This window comes from Lontra canadensis, unplaced genomic scaffold (genome assembly GCF_010015895.1).
Source record: "Lontra canadensis isolate GAN:19392208 unplaced genomic scaffold, GSC_riverotter_1.0 scaffold310, whole genome shotgun sequence".
NCBI lineage: Eukaryota > Metazoa > Chordata > Mammalia > Carnivora > Mustelidae > Lontra > Lontra canadensis.
Genome location: NW_022631304.1, coordinates 82021 through 102833, shown reverse-complemented (window position 1 = coordinate 102833; position 20813 = coordinate 82021). Strand labels below are relative to the sequence as shown.

General features: G+C 40.1%; 1 protein-coding gene across 1 annotated transcript; it reads left to right on the top strand.

The window, feature by feature from the left end:
- Positions 1-8625: 8625 nt before the first annotated feature.
- On the top strand, positions 8626-16111 carry LOC116862728 (spermatogenesis-associated protein 31D1-like). The gene is given in 9 exon segments (XM_032850098.1): positions 8626-8951; positions 9172-9571; positions 9573-9699; positions 9702-9769; positions 12902-13129; positions 13132-15139; positions 15142-15438; positions 15441-15549; positions 15551-16111. Coding segments are annotated over 9 exon segments (3897 nt in total). The 5' UTR covers positions 8626-8769; the 3' UTR covers positions 16029-16111.
- The last annotated feature ends 4702 nt before the right edge of the window (positions 16112-20813 follow it).

Genomic DNA, 20813 nt, shown 5'->3' with positions numbered 1-20813 from the left:
AAATCATTCATTCACTCCACAAATACTTATCCAAGACTAACTAATTTTGAACAAAATAAATGGACTTAGGTCACTATTTCCTTAGTACATTCTCTCCTCAGTGTACCCAGATCTAATTTATTTTATTTCAAATTTTATTTGTCAGAGAGCAGGAGCACAATCAGAGGGAGTGACAGAGGTAGAGGGAGAAGCAGGATTCCTACCAAGCAGGGAGCAGGACTCAATCCCAGGACACCAGGGTCATCACCTGAACCGAAGGCAGATTCTTAACCCACTGAGACACCCAGGTGGCCCTCAGATCTATTTCAAATTTCCTTTACTTTCCTCAAACTTAGGCCATATTCACTTGTCCAGCAGATGTGCTAGAGCACAGCTCACAGAGGAGCAAGAAAGCAGTGATGGAGCTTCTTACAAAATAAAACAAAACAAAACAAACCCAAATCCTTCCAAAAAAATCTGCCCATTCTTCTTTTTCCTCTTCCTCCCTGTTATACGGAAAGAGGTTTCCTTCCCAATCTCAAAGGAAATATACTTTCCGAAATGTCTTTATTGAGAGAGAGCTAACTTCTAGTCTTGATGGACTGATCCACCCTTGCCAGGTCTCCTTCTGACCCCTCCTCCCTGTCCTTATGAGGCACCCAACATCTTTTTTTTTTTTTTTATGGTTTTACTAAATCTCTTTAAAAAAAAATGGTTTTTAATACAGAAACATGTCAAAGAGCACATATAACAATATAACTTTGCACATATCCGCCACCCAACCTGCACTATTAAAAGCCCCTTTAAAACACCTTGCTATCCATCTCTGAGACATATGCTTGTGTCCACTTCAAAGCTCTCACATTTCTTTGGTATTTATCACCTGTGCAACACACTTATTCACAACAGATGTACTCAGCATTTGTGATGAAAAGGCACTGGGCTTTAGAGGCTTTGGCAATCAGTTCTGCTCTGCTTTATAGTCGACCCTGAGGAGCCATCTGAGTGAATTCCTCAACCCCACACAAGAAGTAATCTTACGGAGTAAATTCAGGTCAGAATTTCACTGTCCCTTAATCACTCAGTAACTGTAATATGCAAAAAGCATAGAAGAACACCGTATATGTTGTTGAAGGCTTGACATTGTGTGTTTTCAAATATTTAGAAGAAAATTTGTCATGTTACTGTTCAAATAAACTACTGTGTATCACCTTAAATGAAGTAGATCAAACACTCCCCTCTTTCCCAAAATGCCATTAGAAGTAAAAGATTAGATGAAAACTCCTGAATATCATTAACCATCAGGAAAATGCAAATCAAAATCAATATTTACCAAAACTTCACACCTACAATGATGGCTAAAATAAAAAAGAATAGAAATGTTGGTGGGAATGTGGAGAAATTAGAACCCCCCATGCAATGTTCGTGGGAATGAAAAATGGTGCTGCTAATTTGGAAACAGTGTGGCAGTTGATCAAAAAGTTAAACATAGAGTTAACATAAGACCCACTTCTTGGTATCTACTCCCCAGAAATGAAAACATAGTTCTACACAAAAACTTGTAAACAAATGTTTATAGCTATCTTATTTATAAGGTCAAAGGATGGAATCAATTCAAACATCCATCAATTGAGAAATGGGTGAATTAAATATAACATATTCCTATGATATAATATTTTGTGGAATAAAAAAGACCAACCCATGGCACGACAGGGATGAACCTTGAAAACATATTAAATGAAAGAAGCCAGTCATTAATGGCCACATATGACTCCATTCACATGAAATGTCCAGAATAGGAAAATCTGGAACCAGAAAGTAGTCCATCTTAGAGGTGGAGGGAGGAGGGGGGAGGAGAATAATAGCAAAAGGTTGCAGATTTGTTTCTCTCAAGTCATGACAACGTTTATACTGAAAATCAAGGAATTATACATGTTAAATGTGTGAATTGTATGGTATGTGAGCTGTATTTCAATAAAACTGTTAAATCAAGTAAAGGATTTAAAAATAAGTGTTTAAGGATGACAAGAAGGGGAGCATAAAGAACAAAAGTTGTCAACACATTTTTGGAAGATGGAAATCTGGTGGAGGAGTGGAAACTGACTAGCAGAGCAAACAAAATGCTGGCAAATCATTCACATTGCTCCACACTGGCAATAGAGAAAAAAGAAATTAGGGATTCCATGTTAGTAAAGATGTTGAATTATTGTTCTTTGTTGTTTGTTTTATATTGCATATAATTTCTAAAATCATTTTTTTTTTAGTGGGAGTGCCCTTTGCCAGTTTTGTAAAACCTTGTTGAAATGTTAGCATGTTTCAAATGTGTAGAGAGGACCCCAGGTTTCTTGCATTGGACAGAGCTTAAGACAACTGTTTTAAAGTTAGCATTGCATACATATGGGGTCGGAGTATGGTGGAGGCAGTAGCTTCTGGAATCAAAGTCAGAAATCTCAAAGGTTGGGTTAAATTCATTTTTAAAATGTATTTGAAAATACAGTTGTGGAAAAGTTGCACAGATGGTAAAGCCATGGATGGTAAAGCCATATACACTTTATCCAGATGTTCTTATTAAGATTTTGACCTGTTTACAATCTCTCTCTCCTTTCCTCCTTCCCCTTCTCTCTATATAGGAAGACACATATACACATAGGAAAATTATGCATACATTCTTGAATAATTGAGAATACATTTCATGCATCACACACTTTCTCCCTTAATATTTCATAGTGCATTTTTAAAAAGATTTTATTTATTTATTTATTTGACAGAGAGACACAATGAGAGAGGGAACAGAAGCAGAGGGAGTGGGAGGGGAGGAAGCAGGCTTCCTGCTGAGCAGGGAGCCAGATGCAGGGCTTGATCCCAGGACCCTGGGATCATGACCTGAGCTGAAGGCAGACGCTTAATGACTGAGCCACCCAGGTTACCCCAGAGTGTATTTCTTATTAAAAATAATATTATCTGACACCACAGTTATCTCCTTTGGTAAATTTCACATTGATGCAAAACTTTTAACTAATATCCCACTCAAATTCCATTTTTATCAATTTATCAAGTAATGTCCGGTGTGTGTGTGTAAACTTCCTTATAGGAGTTAGTATAGGATGACATACTACATCTAGTTCCTGTGTACCTTTAGTTTCCTTTAATTGGGATCAGTTTCTCAGCCTCTTTTAGAACAAGGCCAGTTTGAAAAATAAATTCATTGTGCCATATTTATAACCCCTTCTCATCTGGAAATTTTTTTGGGTGGAGCTTATCTTGCTCAGATGTTAAAGGATGTTTTTATAGTTGTGAGTCCTAGGGGCCTTAGGGACAGTTAAGACCATACTTTCTATTTAAAAACAATACCAGAAATTCAAAGATATGTGGGGGGATATTTCTTAACAGACATATGTCCTGAAGTCAAGGGAGGGTATGTGAAGTGGGGTAGGCTAGAAATGTACCTTCCTTTGGGAGAGACAATGGTGAAGCTGTGGATGCAGGATAAGAGAGGAAAAGAAGGCTGTCATTATTGGCAAACCATCCTCATATGCAAGGGAAAGGATTGGGTGTCTAGGGCCAAGGAGTGATTCATCAGTGAAGGAATGTAGGCGAGTCAAGTAAGGAAATGATACAGGGCTTAATTTCAACAGTTTATAATCTAAATAATGAAGCTGTAAGGGTTCCAACTATTAAATGACTAGGTAGCATGGGGAGAAGAAATAAGTATATATAACCGTCAACAAAAATGACATTATTATTTAACATTGGTAGAGATGACGATAGGGTATTTTGGTGAAAATTCTATGATGGTCTGAAAACATACTTTGTGTGATTTCTATTTTATATTCTTAAGGTGTGTTTTGTGGTCCTAAATATGGTCCATCTTAGTGAACATTTCATGTGAGCTTGAGAAGTATGTCTATACTGTGGTTGGATGAGGTATTCTATAAATGTCAATTAGAGCAAGTTGATTGGTGATGTTTGTTTGGGGCAACTACATCTTTACTGGTTTTCTGCCTTCTGAATCGGCCCATTTCTGATAAGGGCTGTTGAAATCTCCAACAATAACAGTGGATTCATCCATTTTTTTTTTCTTGCAATTATAGCAATTTTTGCCTCACAGATTTTGACACTATGTTTTACATGTGTACCTGTTAAGGAGTGTTCTGTCTTCTTGGAGAATTGACCTCTTTGTTGTTATGTAATGCTCTTCTTTACCTATGATAATTTTTCTGTTGTGAAGTTTGCTTTGTCCAAAATAATAGAGTTAATCCTATTTTCTTTTCATTAGTGTTAGCATGGTACATTTTTCTCTCTCTCTCTTTTTTTTTTAATCTATCTGTATCTTTATGTTTAAAGTGAGTATTTCATAGACAATATATAATTGGGCTTGTTTTTTTATGTGCTGTGACAGTCTCCTCTTTTAACTGGTGAATTTAGACCACTTCCATTTAGTGAATTTTAAATATAGTTGGATTAATATCTCTACCTTGTCCGTTCTATTTGTTATTCATTATACCTATCCTTCCCCTCTTTTCTGGTTTTAAAAAAAGCATTATATATAATTCTATTTTCTCACTTTTGTTTGTCTATCAATTATTCTGTTTAAAAATATTTTAGTGTTTGTCCTAGAGTTTGTAATATACATTTACAAGTACTTTAAGTCCCCTTTCATATAATGTTATATCACTTCATAGATAGTGCAGGAGTGTCCAATTCCTCCTGTCCCTTGTACCACTGATGTCATTCATTTCACTTATCCATGTTCTATAATCACTGAACACATTATCATTATTTTTATTATTAGGTCAATTGAGAATAAGATGAATGAAAGTTTTATTTGACCCTCATTCATTCTTTCTCTTCCTTTATTTATGTAGATCTGAGTTATTTTCCTTCTCACCAAAGAACTTCTTTTAACATTTATGTAGGGCAGGTCTGTTGCTGATGAATTCTCTGTTTTTATTTGTCTAAGTTATTATTTCTCTTTTGCTTTTGCAGGATAATATCACTAGATATAAAATTTTGGATTGGTGGTTTTTTTCTTTCAACAGTAAACATTTCACTCCAATCTCTTCCTTTCATGGTTTATGATAATAGGTCATAATTCTTATGTTTTTTTTCCTCTAAGGTAGGGTTTCTATTTCCCTCTGCATTCCTTCAAAATTTTACCTTTTGTTTTCCTATCATTTGAATATGATATGTCCAGGTATAGACTTTTAAAATATTTCCCTACTTGGTGTACTCTGAACTTCCACAATGTATTGCTAACCTGTTATTAATTTTAGAAACTTCTTGTCCATTATTACTTCAAGCATTTTTTTCTGTTCTTTCTTCTTCTGGTATTCTAATTATATATCTGTTGTACAGTTTGAAACACAGTTCTTGGATATTCTAGATTTTAGCATTAAGAAAATTCTTTTTCTCTTTGTATTTCAGTTTGGAATGTTTCTACTGACATATATGCAAACTCACATATTCTTTCCTTGCCTGTATGGATCTACCAATGAGTCAATCGAAGTCATTGTTCATTTGCCATACTGCTTTTGTTTTCTAACATTTCCTTTTGATTCTTTCATAGAATTTCCCTCTCTTGGCTTACATGCATCATCTGTTTTTGTATGTTGTCTACCTTTTCCATTAGAGACTTTAACATAATAATCGTGGTTATTTTGATTCCATGTATGAGAATTCTGAAATTTGTCATATCTGAATGTGTACCTGATGCTTGGTTTGTCAGACAAGTTTGTTTTTTCTTGCCTTTAGCATGCCTTGTAAGGTTTCTTTGAAAGCCAAACATGATGTATTGGGTAATCAGAAATGAAATAAAGAGACCTTTAATGTGTAGTCTTATGTTAGTTGGGTTAGGTGTTGGGGTATATTTAATATTTACTGTAGCTATGCATATCAGGGGCTGCAGTTTCCTTGTTTTTGTCTCTCCTAGTGTCTTTAGGTTTCCCTAAATTTCCCTAAATAGAAACTATACCTTGCAGCTCTGTTTAGCTATGATCCTGTTCCTACACCAGAGCCATTAATACTGTAGCAAGGTGTCAGGAGAGGGCATATGATTAATCATTCATCTTTTAATGGGCTTATGTCCCTGTATTATGATGTTCACTAGTGTTTAAAGGTTTTTGTTTTGTTTTGTTCCACTTTATCGATAAGAAAGGAAGCCCAGAGGGGGCTGCTGTAGTTGGGTGATTTACCTTCTTCCATGGGGCATAACGCTCTGGTAGGCTTTTCCCAGTGAGTAGGTTTGTGTTACGGAAAACACTCTGGGAATATTTCACAATGTTTTCAAAATGGGTTACTTTTCTCTTTTCTCTCCAACACTACATTCCCCTGCCAGAAACTTGAGCATTTTTTTTTTTTTTTGGTAGCTCTACTGTGAGAACTAGTTTGGGTTCCTGGCAATATAACCCATAAATAAATGGGGGTCCCCCATTAGATTGTGACCCCAGGAATTTCTCACTCTCATGCTAACCCATATGCATCCTCCAGCAATTTGTCCAAGTGTCTGTTCAAGTGTTCCTACCAGGAGAGCAGTGTTGAGCCTCCAGTGCCTTCTGTTTCAGGTAAGTGAATCGTAGGTATGATTTTCTGCACTGACACTCTCAGAATATTTGAGGTAATGGTTTGCCACTATGGTTCCAAGAAATGTCATTGATTTTTAGTCTGTTCAGCATTTTGCTTCTTTCGCAGACTGAAGTGATGACTCCCAGGCTTTTTAAAATGTTAGATCTGGAACCAGAAGTTGACTTTCAGAGAATGACTCTTTATTTTCCTGTTCCTCTTCCCACATTTATAAATGAATTTGGTAGGGTCAGAGAAACACATAAAATGGGAAGTCTAAGGGAAGAACAGACATTAACTCCTCTAGGAAAGGAGATCTGACAGGGTGAAGGATTAAGCATGCACTAAGGTTTCCACTTGAAACACATGGTCTATTAGGGTATGGTGGTGGCTCCTGGGTAAAATCCCAAACACAATGACTCTGCAGTTCTGGATTGGGTTATTTGGAGAGTATGAGGTCTGTGTAAGAAAACAAATTTTCCCAGGTCTTGATCATGAGTCACATTCCCATGTCAAGCATCACTCAATCAAACCTGCCTTCATGTTGGGATGATCAGGAGAACAGTGCTGAGCCTCTGAGAAGAGACTTGGGTCTGAGCTATAGCCTAGGATACAGGGTCTACCTAAGGGAGCACAGATGTGACTGTTGGGCTTCAGTTTGTATGTCCTCATTGAACAAAGAACTTCTGAGTGAGAATATCAAGTGTGGACCTCCCAGACAAAAATACTCCTTTGTTTTTCAAAATAAAACCTTAAAAATTGAGAAAAGCAAGGAACACAAAGTTCTATAAATTAAAATATAGTCCTGGTGTTCTTGGATAAAGAATGTCTCCATTTCTGAGAAGAGTGAAAGATGAGCCCCCACTCCTCATTTTCTTTTCTTTTCTTTTCTTTTCGTTCTAGTGTCAGGGCAGAGCCAAGAGGAGGAAAGGTGGGACTCTGAAAGGTAAGGTTCTGCCTATTCCACCTGAGCTCTCCAAGGCTGACCCTTCCTGTCCTTTCCATGAGGGCTCAGTCCATGATCTCTGAGGATGCCAGCTGCTAGATACATTCCCTCTCAGAAAACAGAGGCCTCAAAGGAGAGGATCATGGAAATGCAGTCAGAATGCAAAACCCTTCTCAGTTTCCATGCTCTGACCATTACTGAGCATGAAGCAGTGATGGAATATGGGCAATGGGTGCTGTTCAATATGTAGCCATGTGAGACATTAAGTGTCAGAACTTCTGAAGTTCTGAGACTTTCTGAAAGACCTGTGATGTCATGGATACTTGAATTCCTCTTTGAGGTAACCGATGACTGATGTTCCACATAGGGTGGTTTTCAGTATCACATGGGATAGATAATACATACAAAAGCCCATTGTGAATGATAAAATAATGTAAGTCTTATTATCATTGATCATGTGACCTTATATCCTAATATGTGGTAATCTCCAAGTCCAATCTACCAAGGATATCTTTAAAGGACACTCTATTCAGACTTCTATAAGATCTCTCGCTTCTATCTTCATTATTTTCCTGGTTTCCCAGGGTTCTCCACTTCTCCAGAGAGAAGTAGGGGGAGCCAAGAAAGATGCTTTCTCTTCTGTAAAGGTGAGTAAACATTACCTTCTTTCCTGTACCACTCTTTAAAGCAGATTCTATGTTATTTCTAGAGCCTTAGGGAAGCCTCAAATTGACATAGGATGGAAAATTCTGAGTTAGAATTTGGAAGTCTTGGGGATGTTGGTGGGTGGGGGGCTACCTTTGCCAGACCAGCCATGGTCATATAGGTTTGTTCTGGTCCTGGTTGCAACTTTGTATGTCCTATCTCCCATAGCCCCCTAGGCTGGCATCATGATACTATCCACTTTCATCAACTATTATGTCCAGACCCCTTCTATGAGGAGTCTAACAGCACAACTGCTGAGGTGAATTGGTTGCTGTTCCTGAGGCCCTGGAAGATGCTACTCCCTCTGTGATCCCCTTGGTTTCTATAGCTTCTGTGACTCACTCATCATTCACTTTGTCTCCTGACTTCTCTGCAGTTGCTCCAGTTGCTTCAGCCTTGTTGCCCGAGCCTTCCCGCCAATACCCTCTATCTTCTCACCTAACCCAATGACCCCTTTAGCTGACTTTTTCTTACTCTCACCCCTAGGTACTCCCTGCCACTAGAGCCAAAAGCCTAGGATTCTTAATTCCTAGGGAACCATTCCATACCTCTACCCCCTGCCTTTCCTCCTTTCCTAACATATGATGTTCAGACAACAAGAGGCCACTTTACCTCTGAATACCAACTCCACTCTTGACCCCACCATTTCACAAGGTAACAACCTCTTACCACATCTGTCTCAGATAAGGAAACCCACTGATTCATTTGCTTGTCATCATGCATCACCAACACCATCTGTTTCACCACTGCCAGACTGCCCTTTAACTGTGACTCAATCTAGGGCACCTGGGTGGCTCAGTCGGTTAAGCAACTGCCTTCAGCTCAGGTCATGATCCTGGAGTCCTGGAATCGAGTCCTGCATCGGGCTCCCAACTCCATGGGGAGTCTGCTTCTCTCTCTCACCTTCTCCTCACTCATGCTTTCTCTCACTGTCATTCTCTCTCAAATAAATAAATAGAATCTTAAAAAAAAAAAAGATATTGAACTGTGACTCAATCTAAATCAATTTCTATCTCATTGAAACCTATTCCTGAGAATTCATCTCCAGATGGTCCTGGTGGGATATCTACTTATGTCCCAACACTCAGAGGTAGTGAGTATTCAAACCTATCGTGTTCAAACCTATCGAGTTCCAAATTCACCTATTGGCAGGCCCATGGCAAGAACATGTTCCTCCCCACATTATCACAATCCAATGTTCACCAAGAGCAAGTCTACCTCCATCAACTAGAAACCTGTCTCAGGAGAGACTCTGCTACTAAACACAAGGAGGCCAGTGGAATTTCTTACCCTGGTCTTAACTTCCAGGTCCTGTTGAGGAGACAAATGGAGAAGAGAATGGCTTTCCAGATTTTAGAGAAGAAAGTAAAAGAGGAGGGGCCATTTTCCATTTTCCAAACAAATGTGGTCAGAATACCAATGGACATCTTTAGGGAATTTGTTGCTTCCGCTTGATGTACAGGTCACCATAGCCTCCAAAAGTGGCTGGAACACTGAAGGCAAACCAGAGCAGCTATTTATCAACAGCTCCTCTATGTCAAGGCTTTGGCAGAAAACTTGCATCAGTTCATCTTCACTTTTGTTTCCTTTGCCTTTGGAGACATATCTTGAAAGAAGTTGCTGTGGCTGATATCGAAGAGGTTACTGCCTATGTTCTCCTCTAGGATTCTGATGGATTCCCGTCTCACATTGAGATCTTTTATCCATTTTGAGTTTATCTTTGTGTACGGTGTAAGAGAATGGTCGAGTTTCATTCTTCTGCATATAGCTATCCAGTTTTCCCAGCACCATTTATTGAAGAGACTGTCTTTTTTCTACTGCATATTTTTTCCTGTTTTGTCGAAGATTAATTGACCATAGAGTTGAGGGTCCATATCTGGGCTCTCTACTCTGTTCCAATGGTCTATGTGTCTGTTTTCTTTCTTTTTTTTTTTTTTTAAGATTTTATTTATTTATTTGACAGACAGAGATCACAAGTAGATGGAGAGGCAGGCAGAGAGAGAGAGAGAGGGAAGCAGGCTCCCTGCTGAGCAGAGAGCCCGATGCGGGACTTGATCCCAGGACCCTGAGATCATGACCTGAGCCGAAGGCAGCGGCTTAACCCACTGAGCCACCCAGGCGCCCTATGTGTCTGTTTTCATGCCAGTACCATGCTGTCTTGGTGATCACAGCTTTGTAGTAAAGCTTGAAATCAGGTAACGTGATGCCCCCAATTTTATTTTTGTTTTTCAACATTTCCTTAGCGATTTGGGGTCTCTTCTGATTCCATACAAATTTCAGGATTATTTGCTCCAGCTCTTTGAAAAATACTGGTGGAATTTTGATTGGAATGGCATTAAAAGTATAGATTGCTCTAGGCAGGATAGACATTTTAACAATGTTTATTCTTCCGATCCAAGAGCATGGAATGGTCTTCCATCTTTTTGTGGCTTCTTCAATTTCTTTCATGAGTGTTCTGTAGCTACTCGAGTACAGTTCCTTTACCTCTTTGGTTAGGTTTATTCCCAGGTATCTTATGGTTCTTGGGGCTATAGTAAATGGAATCGATTCTCTAATTTCCCTTTCTGTATTTTCATTGTTAGTGTATAAGAAAGCTACTGATTTCTGTACATTGACTTTGACTGCCACGTTACTGAATTGCTATATGAGTTCTAGTAGTTTGGGGGTGGAGTCTTTTGGGTTTTCCATATAAAGAATCATGTCATCTGCAAAGAGAGAGAATTTGACTTCTTCATTGCCAATTTGGATACCTTTTATTTCTCTTTGTTGTCTGATTGCTGTTGCTAGGACTTCTAATACTATGTTGAACAAGAGTGGTGAGAGTGGGCATCCTTGTCGTGTTCCTGATCTCAACGGGAAGCCTGTGAGCTTTTTCCCATTGAGGAGGATATTTGCTGTGGGTCTTTCATAGATAGATTTTATGAAGTTCAGGAATGTTCCCTCTATCCCTATACTTTGAAGCGTTTTAATCAGGAACGGATGCTGGATTTTGTCAAATGCTTTTTCTGCATCAATTGAGAGGACCATGTGGTTCTTCTCTCTTCTCTTATTGATTTGTTCTATCACATTGATTGATTTGCAAATGTTGAACCATCCTTGTAACCCAGGGATGAATCCCACCTGGTCATGGTGGATAATCTTTTTAATGTGCTGTTGGATCCTGTTTGCTAGGATCTTGTTGAGAATCTTAGCATCCATATTCATCAGTAATATTGGTCTGAAATTCTCCTTTTTGGTGTGGTCTTTGCCTGGTTTGGGGATCAGGGTAATGCTGGCTTCATAGAAAGAGTCTGGGAGTTTTCCTTCTGCTTCAATTTTTTGAAACAGCTTCAGGAGAATAGGTGTTATTTCTTCTTTGAAAGTTTGGTAGAATTCCCCAGGGAATCTGTCAGGTCCTGGGCTCTTGTTTTTTGGGAGGTTTTTGATCACTGCTTCAATCTCGTTACTATATATCGGTCTATTCAGGTTGTCAATTTCTTCCTGGTTCAATTTTGGGAGTTTATAGTTTTCCAGGAATGCATCCATTTCATCTAGGTTGCTTAGCTTATTGGCATATAAATGTGATAATAACTTCTGATGATTGTTTCTACTTCCTTGGTGTTAGTTGCGATCTCTCCCTTTTAATTCATAATTTTATTAATTTGGGCCATCAAAAGCTTCTGCAGAGCAAAGGAAACAGTCAAAAAAAAAAAAAAAAACAAAAAAAACAAAGAGGCAACCCACAGAATGGGAGAAGATATTTACAAATGACAGTACCGACAAAAGGTTGATATCCAGGATCTATAAAGAACTCCTCAAACTCAACATACACAAAACAGACAATCATATAAAAAAATGGGCAGAAGATATGAACAGACACTTCTCCAATGAAGACATACAAATGGCTATCAGACACATGAAAAAGTGTTCATCATCACTAGCCATCAGGGAGATTCAAATTAAAACCACATTGAGATACCACCATACACCAGTTAGAATGGCCAAAATTAGCAAGACAGGAAACAACATGTGTTGGAGAGGATGTGGAGAAAGGGGAACCCTCTTACACTGGTGGTGGGAATGCAAGTTGGTGCAGCCTCTTTGGAGAACAGTGTGGAGATTCCTCAAGAAATTAAAAATAGAGCTTCCCTATGACCCTGCAATTGCACTGCTGGGTATTTACCCTAAAGATATAGATGTAGTGAAAAGAAGGGCCATCTGTACCCTAATGTTTATAGCAGCAATGGCCATGGTTGCCAAAGTGTGCAAAGAACTAAGATGCCCATCAACGGACGAATGGATAAGGAAGATGTGGTCCATATACACTATGGAGCTTTATGCCTCCATCAGAAAGGATGAATACCCAACTTTTGTAGCAACATGAACAGGACTGGAAGAGATTATGCTGAGTGAAATAAGTCAAACAGAGAAAGTCAATTATCATATGGTTTCACGTATTTGTGGAGCATAACAAATAGCATGGAGGACAAGGGGAGATGAAGGGAAGGGAGTTGAGGGAAATTGGAAGGAGAGGTGAACCATGAGAGACTATGGACTCTGAAAAACAATCTGAGGGTTTTGAAGGGGCGAGGGGTGGGGGGTTGGGGGATCCAGGTGGTGGGTATTGGAGAGGGCAAGGATTGCATGGAGCACTGGTGTGGTGCAAAAATAATGAATACTGTTACACTGAAAAAATAAAAAATTAAAAAAGAAAAAAAAGAAAACTTGCATCAGAAATATAGCCAACTCTTCTGGGGTCTTCCTTCTTTGCACAGTGAGTCCTTAGTAGCCACTCTCCTGATTTCTAGTGGTACTTCCCCACTAGAGTCTCACTTTGTCTTATTCAATGGAATTCCTAATACCTCTTCTATCAAAATACAAGCATCTTCACCACTTCTTCATTCCCAACCATTTCCTCTCCCCATTTTACACCCCCAATCCTTGCCTCAAACCCTGTCCCCACATCCCAGCCTCTACCTTTCACTAAGGTGAACACCCACGCCCATTTTCAATCCTGCCTCCCGATCATACCACCTCCTTCATCTCTAATTAGGGACTATGGAGTGTCTTTCCATAGATCCAAGAATGAGTCAGACTCTCCTATCTTGACTGAAAATCAACACCTGGGATGGCACATGTTGCAGAAGCAACAGGAAAGGTTGTGGGCTTTAGTACCTGTGTTCCAGAAACCTGAAGAAACCATTTGTCTTCGAGCTGCCAACCTTCCACTGGTTAGCCAGACATCCCGTGCCTATGTACCAGTCTCCATCCTTCCTGGCCATTTTCATATCTTCTGTGAACCCCAGGAGACACTGGAGTTACATAGCCCAAGGAAGGTAATCCCACGCTGGTGCCTACACGACTGCAGAATTCTAGACTCCCTAGCAGTGATGGAGCCTCAGCATACATTATCAGAACTCTCCTAGCAAAAAGGCAGACATGTTCACTTACAATTCTCTGTGTTTCAGAGCCATTGTAACCGGGATCTAGCAAAGACTGAATTGAGTCTCCCCAGAAGTTTCCATGAGAGGGTCCAAACAACGTTCCAGCTAAGGAAAGATATGAGGAAGAATCTTGGGTATATCCTAGAGAAGAGTCCAGAAGACAGCCCACATAGGGTCTCAGAATGGCACCTAGTGAAGGGTCTGAGGGCTGCCTTGGAGACAACAAGGAACTGTGTGTGTCATTCAAGGAATCACTCGGGGAATGAATTATTGAATGTCTCAAGGAAGGACACAGACCAGAATCAAATGAAAAGTATTCTTAGTTTACATATGAGCAAGAAGTTTTGGCAGATCACTGCGGGTAGGATTCCTATAGGTGTGTGTTATTCATGGCTGGCTGATGACAATACACTGCCTTTCTCTGGGAGTTCCCAGACTTCTCCAGAAAACACAGATTCTAAAAAGACAATGGTAGATAGGGTTAACTGCCAGAGCATCACTCTAGAGCATTCTTTTCTTGATCCCAGTACACGACAGGTGCTAGAGGCCCATATTATTAGATTTTGCATGAGTGAGAGGTGGGGTCTACCCCTCAGGGTTCTTGAATCCATAAAATTCTATAAGTTGAGAGAATCCAAAACATGGCCTCTCCCCCAATTTGACTTTCCCTCCTCAGCCATGTATATTTCTGGGGCAGATTCCAAAGCTGAGTTTTTTAAACACCTTGAGGGAAGCTCTAAACCTATTTTCAGAAACAGGTTGAGAACAACAAAGTCAGTCCCCACTGTGGATTATCATCTCCTCACTATGTCATCTGTGGGCAATGAAGGATATGGGGGCCTGAAGGCATCACACTCTGACACTGACCATAAGACTACAGAGTGCATCCAGATAGCTGAGTGGGGCAGCCAGACTTTTCAGCCCTTTACACACAGCATCAGAGCTCAAGTGCGACCCAGTGAGACTGTACCAGACAACACATGTGGCCCAGAGGTACCCGCAAGTCCATTTGGGGCTGGACTTGAGCCAACCCATGAGAATGTGAGTTCCAGTAACAGAGTAGAAATGGAACAGGGCAAAGGTATGGAGGAGAAGAATTTACATTTTGCCTTGCCCAACCTGTCCAGGGATATATTTGACACCAAGGAGCTCTATACCTTTCAATCCCAATCTTGGGAAATCTTGACAACCAGTGAGTTGGGAAGCTCCAAAATGATAAATGTCAACATGAATAAAGTAGATACTGCCATGACCACAGAGCACCCCTCACCAAAAATACTGGTTCCCCAAGATTCTAAACTATCAGGCCTGAAAAGACAGATCCTGAGTGAATTAAAGTTTAAACAGGAGAGTGAGGAGCATAACCAGGCTCAAGGATGTCCCACTGACATGCCCCTTCCTTCAGATAGCTTGAATTCCAAGGCTTCACTGACTCTGTCACAGAGTGTGTGCAGCGGGGACATGGAAGCATCCCAGGTGCTGCATGTCCAACTGAAAGATAGCAGAATTAGCATGGAGGAGTAGCAGGAATCCTGGACTCAAAACTGGCCTTCTGTAAGGGCCAGCCTACAAATTTCTCACAAAGAAGAAGTGCAAAGAAAGTGAGACCTTAGGATCCCAAAGCAAGAAAATGCAAAAGTGAGGACTCAGGAGTAGGGACATCTGTAGGCAGAGAGGAGAGTCTCCATGCTGAGGACAGAAAATTAGAGAGTGCTTCCCCAACTCTGTCACAGAATGAACAGTTTCCTCTTGAAAGTTACTTCAGGAAAAAGATGAGGCAATTTTCTCAGTGGATCAATTCCAAGAAAAAAATCACAGGATATCAGGAAGTCCCCAGCAAAAAGCCAAATTCATGTCCACCTTAGCGCAGCACCAAGACCCAGTTGAAAGTGTGGCTACTTTTGGGAGTGATCGGCCTCCTGAAGCTCACAAGCTCACTTGGGAAGGTCCTAGAAGAGAAGCTGGCACATATGTACCTATCTGAGGCCTCAGAGTTAAGCCAGCAGCAGGAGGAACTACAGGCCCAGGTAGGGCATGACAAGAGACCTCCCTCCAGCTATTGGGCTGTTTCTGACCCACAACAAGATAAACGGGCAAGTATCAAGTCCTGCAGCCAAGAAGCTGTCTATGCTGACCAGAACTATCCTACAAGGATCAGACAGAACAGAAAGAGGTTCAGACAGTCCCAGAAAGCTGAGCCTTTTGAGAATCAGCTATTAAGCCAGAGTCAATGCCTTTCTTCTCTGTCTTCTGGAAAGTCTGTGCCTCATCCAAGCCCCACCTGTGTGCATCAAGTATGCCAGGTCCTTTGGGCCACCAGGGGTGACCCTGATGAAAGTATTGTATTTAGCAATTTGACTCTTCTACTCAGGCAGAAAATGCTTCTCCAGCACTTCCTGGGAGAAAAATGTCTCTAAAGAAATCATTCAGTCCTTGTTGAGAAAGCTTCACAATTTTCATGACAATATATCCTCTCATGAGAACAACCTTCAGCACAACCAAGAATATTAATCCTCCTCAATAAATGTTTTTTTTCTAATAGAGAGTGGTGATCTCTGTGTGGTGCAATGGGACTGGGGCTGGGGCTTATGCTCAGGGAAAGGAAGCAGTGCGTTCAACTCTTAGTAGTTAATGCTTTTGGCTTCTACAAGTACACGAGTCCCTTGTACAAAGCCAGACAGTGGCCTTCTCAGTTTTATCCTGGGGTCCCTTACTTGATCCTGTTCTGATATCCTGTATTTAAAACATTTACTTTTTTTTTTTTTTCATAAGAAGTATAACGTGCTTACTCTGAAAACCTTCAGGCCTTTACAAATAGTGAGAAAAACGCTTAAAGTCTAGGACTTTATTTAAACTCTCTTTCATCTCCTCCCAAACTATTTGTCAGGTAGGCCTCACCTCTTGGAAGTTACTCAGGCCCAATGATACGATTTCAACATATGAATATACGGGATAGTCTTTGAGCATGAAGACCGTGCCCTCAGGGATGTTGCCAGGGACATTGTCCTCCTACGTACAGGGGAAGCCACACCCTTCCGAGGGTCCAGTCCAGGAGGGGACTGCATCCAGGGGCGGACTTCATCTCGGGAAAGCCACACCCAGGGGCGGTATTACCCCAGGGTGAGCCATGCTCAGGGGCGGGCTACATCCAGGTAGGCGCGCGGGAGACTGGGCCACGTGGACGTCGAGCCACACCTGGGATGGAGACTAGGTCCAGGGCAAACCGTGTCAAGAGCGGGACAACGTTCGGGACAAAGTTCAGGGCAACGCATACGCGGGGGCGGACCACGTCCAGAGTGAGCCTGATCTAGGTACGTGGCTGAGGAGGTTGTGGTGTTTGGCTTCTTCATGGCCGCAGTGCTATACAGTCTGACTGTTAAGCATTTCACCTCAGTCTTCTGGATCCTGTCTCCATCACTTCTGAATGTTGAGTTTTGATTTGCCTCAAAGTCAGATTTTGACGGAGAACTTCTGGATATCGGAACGACCTTCCCTTCTGCCCAGAAGGACCCTTCCCACAGTCTGCCTTTTCCATCCTGGCTGTTGGCTCTAGAGGCCTCTCAATGCCTAAGGGACTCAGAGAAAGTGCTGAGGCTTGGGGGCGGGACCGCGCCTGGGCCACTCGAGCCCCCTTTGCATAGGTCACTGGATGGAACTTGCTGAGGTGATCCTAGTAGTAAATAGAGTGGTGATATGGACCACTGTTAAGACTTCACCTTGTACCAGCTGCCTGCCCTTGTACAAGAAGCCTGTCTCAGATTTATTCTGTTATTTGCAGAGATAATAATATCTGAGAAGGGTGGCCCTGAGACTTGGAATGAAGTGAAAATTTAGAGTAGTGTTAAGGGTTGATGTTACTGAAGGGTTTGGGGCACTTGTGGTGACCTCGTGGGACTTCCAGTCCCCGGAGAGCCTAGTGCTCTCTAGACGTCAAGATGTGAGTTCATACACTCAATTAACAGTCATCATTTCTGATTCGCTGCAGAATCCGGAACTGGAAGGATGTTCACAGTTCACTAGTTTTCAAACAAGCCAACAAGAGCTTCAACCACGGAGACCTAGCGGTGAGTTCAGTAGGAATGGTTCGTGGGAACCTCAGGTATAGGTCAATCGAGGCATTATGGACAGGTTAGAGGCAGAGCCATTTGTCACGCCTTGCATGAACCAGGATAGCAGGCCGCGCACCTCTCCAGCAGGCAGGACTACGTGTCTTTGATTAGGCAGAAACACTCAGGTAATTGCCTTAATTTGCAGGCATTGATACATTGATACACTGATACATTCATGCCTACTGTGTGTCTGTGTTAGGAAGTGTCACCATGTTTATCATAGTAAGAGGTGGAAGAGAATCCCAATTGTGACTAATTATACTATTAGAAAGTATTAAATGTGAATTTGAAAGATGTGTTAAGCTAAAATAAACCTCGTAGATTCACACCTTCATAACAATTACTGTTAACTTTCTGGTGCATCTTCTTAGAAATTTTACTATGTCTACTTTAAAAAAAAATTAATTTATTTGACAGAGATCACAAGCAGGCAGAGAGCAGGCAGAGAGAAAGGGAAGCAGGCTCCTTGCCAAGCAGAGAGCTGGATGTGGGGCTCCATCCCAGGACCCTGGGATCATGACCTGAGCCGAAGGCAGAAGCTTTAACCCACTGAGCCACCCAGGTGCCCCACTATGTCTACTTTTAATACTGCTTAAATAATATATATATATATTTTAACTGAAAAACAGTATCATAAACATTTTTAAGTTATTATAAACTTTCATAACATTTTTATGATAACATTCTTTTAAGTGGTGGAATATTCAACTGCTTTTTGTTGACATTTGGTTAGTTTCTAACTTTTGAAATTTTACTATTTTTGCTTGCCATGTTTGGTCATACTTGTACTTATTTATAAACGCTCCTGTTCCAAAGAGCATCAAGCTTTTCCTATGTCTGATTAACCCTGGATTCTGCCCTAGGCCAAATGCTTTTTTCTTTCTCCTGCCTCCTTAGATGAGTTGTGTGCTCATGTGTTTAGCTGATTCAGCAGTAGACTGTCCTCTGAGTGTCAAGCCAGTGAAACCAAATGCTTGTTAAACATCCTCAGTATAAGATCTTACAGACTGAACCTGTTGTCTTCCTTTATCTCTAACCTTCCCTTCCCCATCCAGTCCCAGTTTCAGTAGCAGCTGAAAATCCAAGCAAGAACCACAAGAGCCACTTTACATTCTTCCCTCTTTATTGTAGCTAGCAGCTACTTCGTGGAGAAGCTGGAAAAATATGCCGGGCAGAGAAATCCTCGAACTCTCACAGTATAGGACATTCCCCAAAGAGATTATAAGATCCTTCAGGTCATGAGCTATATTTTGGTAATTAATTTTAATTATATTAGTAATATATGTTCACATTCTCCTGAGTCAAAATTAAAACACTCCCATTAAAGTTAAATACCCCATTCCAAAACAAAGTGTCTCATTCCACATCAATCAATTAATTAATTTCTGTGCTACTTATATTAATATAGACTGTTGGTTTTGTAGTTGATTCAATTCAGTCTGCTACTGTCTATTTATTTTGGTGCCCAAATTGTCATTTTTAGCTGATTACCTCAGTCTGACTGCTGTGTTCTTTTGATTTATCTCAATCATTTTTTACTTTCTGACACAAAAGATGTTTCAAGCTGATTGTATACTTTTCAGTGCATAATCCTTCAGTTCTTGATTTCTTTAATGGAAAATGGTATTTAGAAGCCAAAGTCAGTTTGCTAGATGTGTTCATTATTATCAGGATGTTGCTGTTTGTTGGCTGTCTCAATAAATAGAGTTAAGGAATATGTATATATATGCAGACTCACACACATTCACACATTTAAATATTAATTTATTTTTCTCATCTCTACATGTTTTGAAAGTTGTGAGTTCACACCAATACTTCTAGTTATAATCTAACACCACAGGGTTCATCCTAGTTTTCTTCCTTTCCAGTTTTGTATCTTCTTTCTCCAGCTATATTGGCTGGAGCTTTATTAAATTTTTAAAAATCTTTTCAGAGAACTAGCTTTTGATTTAGTTGATTTTTCTCCACTTTTTTTGTTATGTTTTTTCTATTTCATTGATTTCTTCTCCGGCTTTTGTTATTTCTTTCTTTCTTTTTTTTAACTTACTTTGGGTTTAATTTGCACTTCTTTTTTGTAGATGCTTAAGATAGAACTGAAGGTCACTGGTTTGAGACTTCTCTTATAAAGACATCTAGTGCTATGAATTTTTCTCTTAATACTGCTTTAACTACATCTTGGAAATTTCAGTGTGTTGTGTTTTGTTTTCATTCTGTTCAAAGTATTTTTAATTTCCCTTTTGATTTATTCTTTGGTCCATGGGTTATTTAGAAGTTTTTATTTAATTTCTAAATATTTGATGGATTTTTCTGATACTGATTTAAAAAAATTCCCTGTGGTAGAATTATATATTTTTTTCCAATTTGAAGAGTTTAAATTTATTTGGTAATGTGTGTGTGTGTGTGTGTGTGTGTGTGTGTGTGTGTGTGATTAATGTCTCAATACAGAATGTGTTCTGTCTTGGTAAATCTTGTACATTTTTTTCTTGTGTGGAGTATTGTATGAACGCTAATTATGTCAAATTGATTACAGTGTGTTCAAGTATTCTATGTTCAAACTGATTTTTTGTTTATTTGTTCAGTCACTTACTTAGAGAAGGCTATTGAAATCTTTGACTATAATTGTGGATTTATCTATTTCTCCTTGAAGTGGTGTTTTGTTTTTTTCTTTATATATTTTGAAACCTTGTTATTAAGTATGTCAGTGTTCAGACTATTCTTTGTTGTGTGTGGGTGAAGTCTGTTTTTTAGCTTAGTGCTCAGGTAGTGGTTTGTCAGAGATTTTCTTAAATGACTGGGGAGAAAAGAAAAAAAGAGGAAAGAAAAGACTCTAGATCTTTGCAGATTGGCTGTGTGCTGGAGCACTCCCTTCTTGTTTTTGCTGAGCCTAAAGGTTACCTACTGGTGAAAGAGTCGTGTTCTCTCAGGTCTTTTCAGTACATTGTCCTATCGTGTACATGTCTGTGGCTTCTAGATTCTCTGGTGTATGGAAGAACTTTTCAAAGCCTCCTGGAGTCCTAGTCTACCGTTTTGCGTCACTTTCCTCTGCCCAGTTTTGTTTTGATTAGGATCGTTTATCTTTTTGTTTTTTTAAAA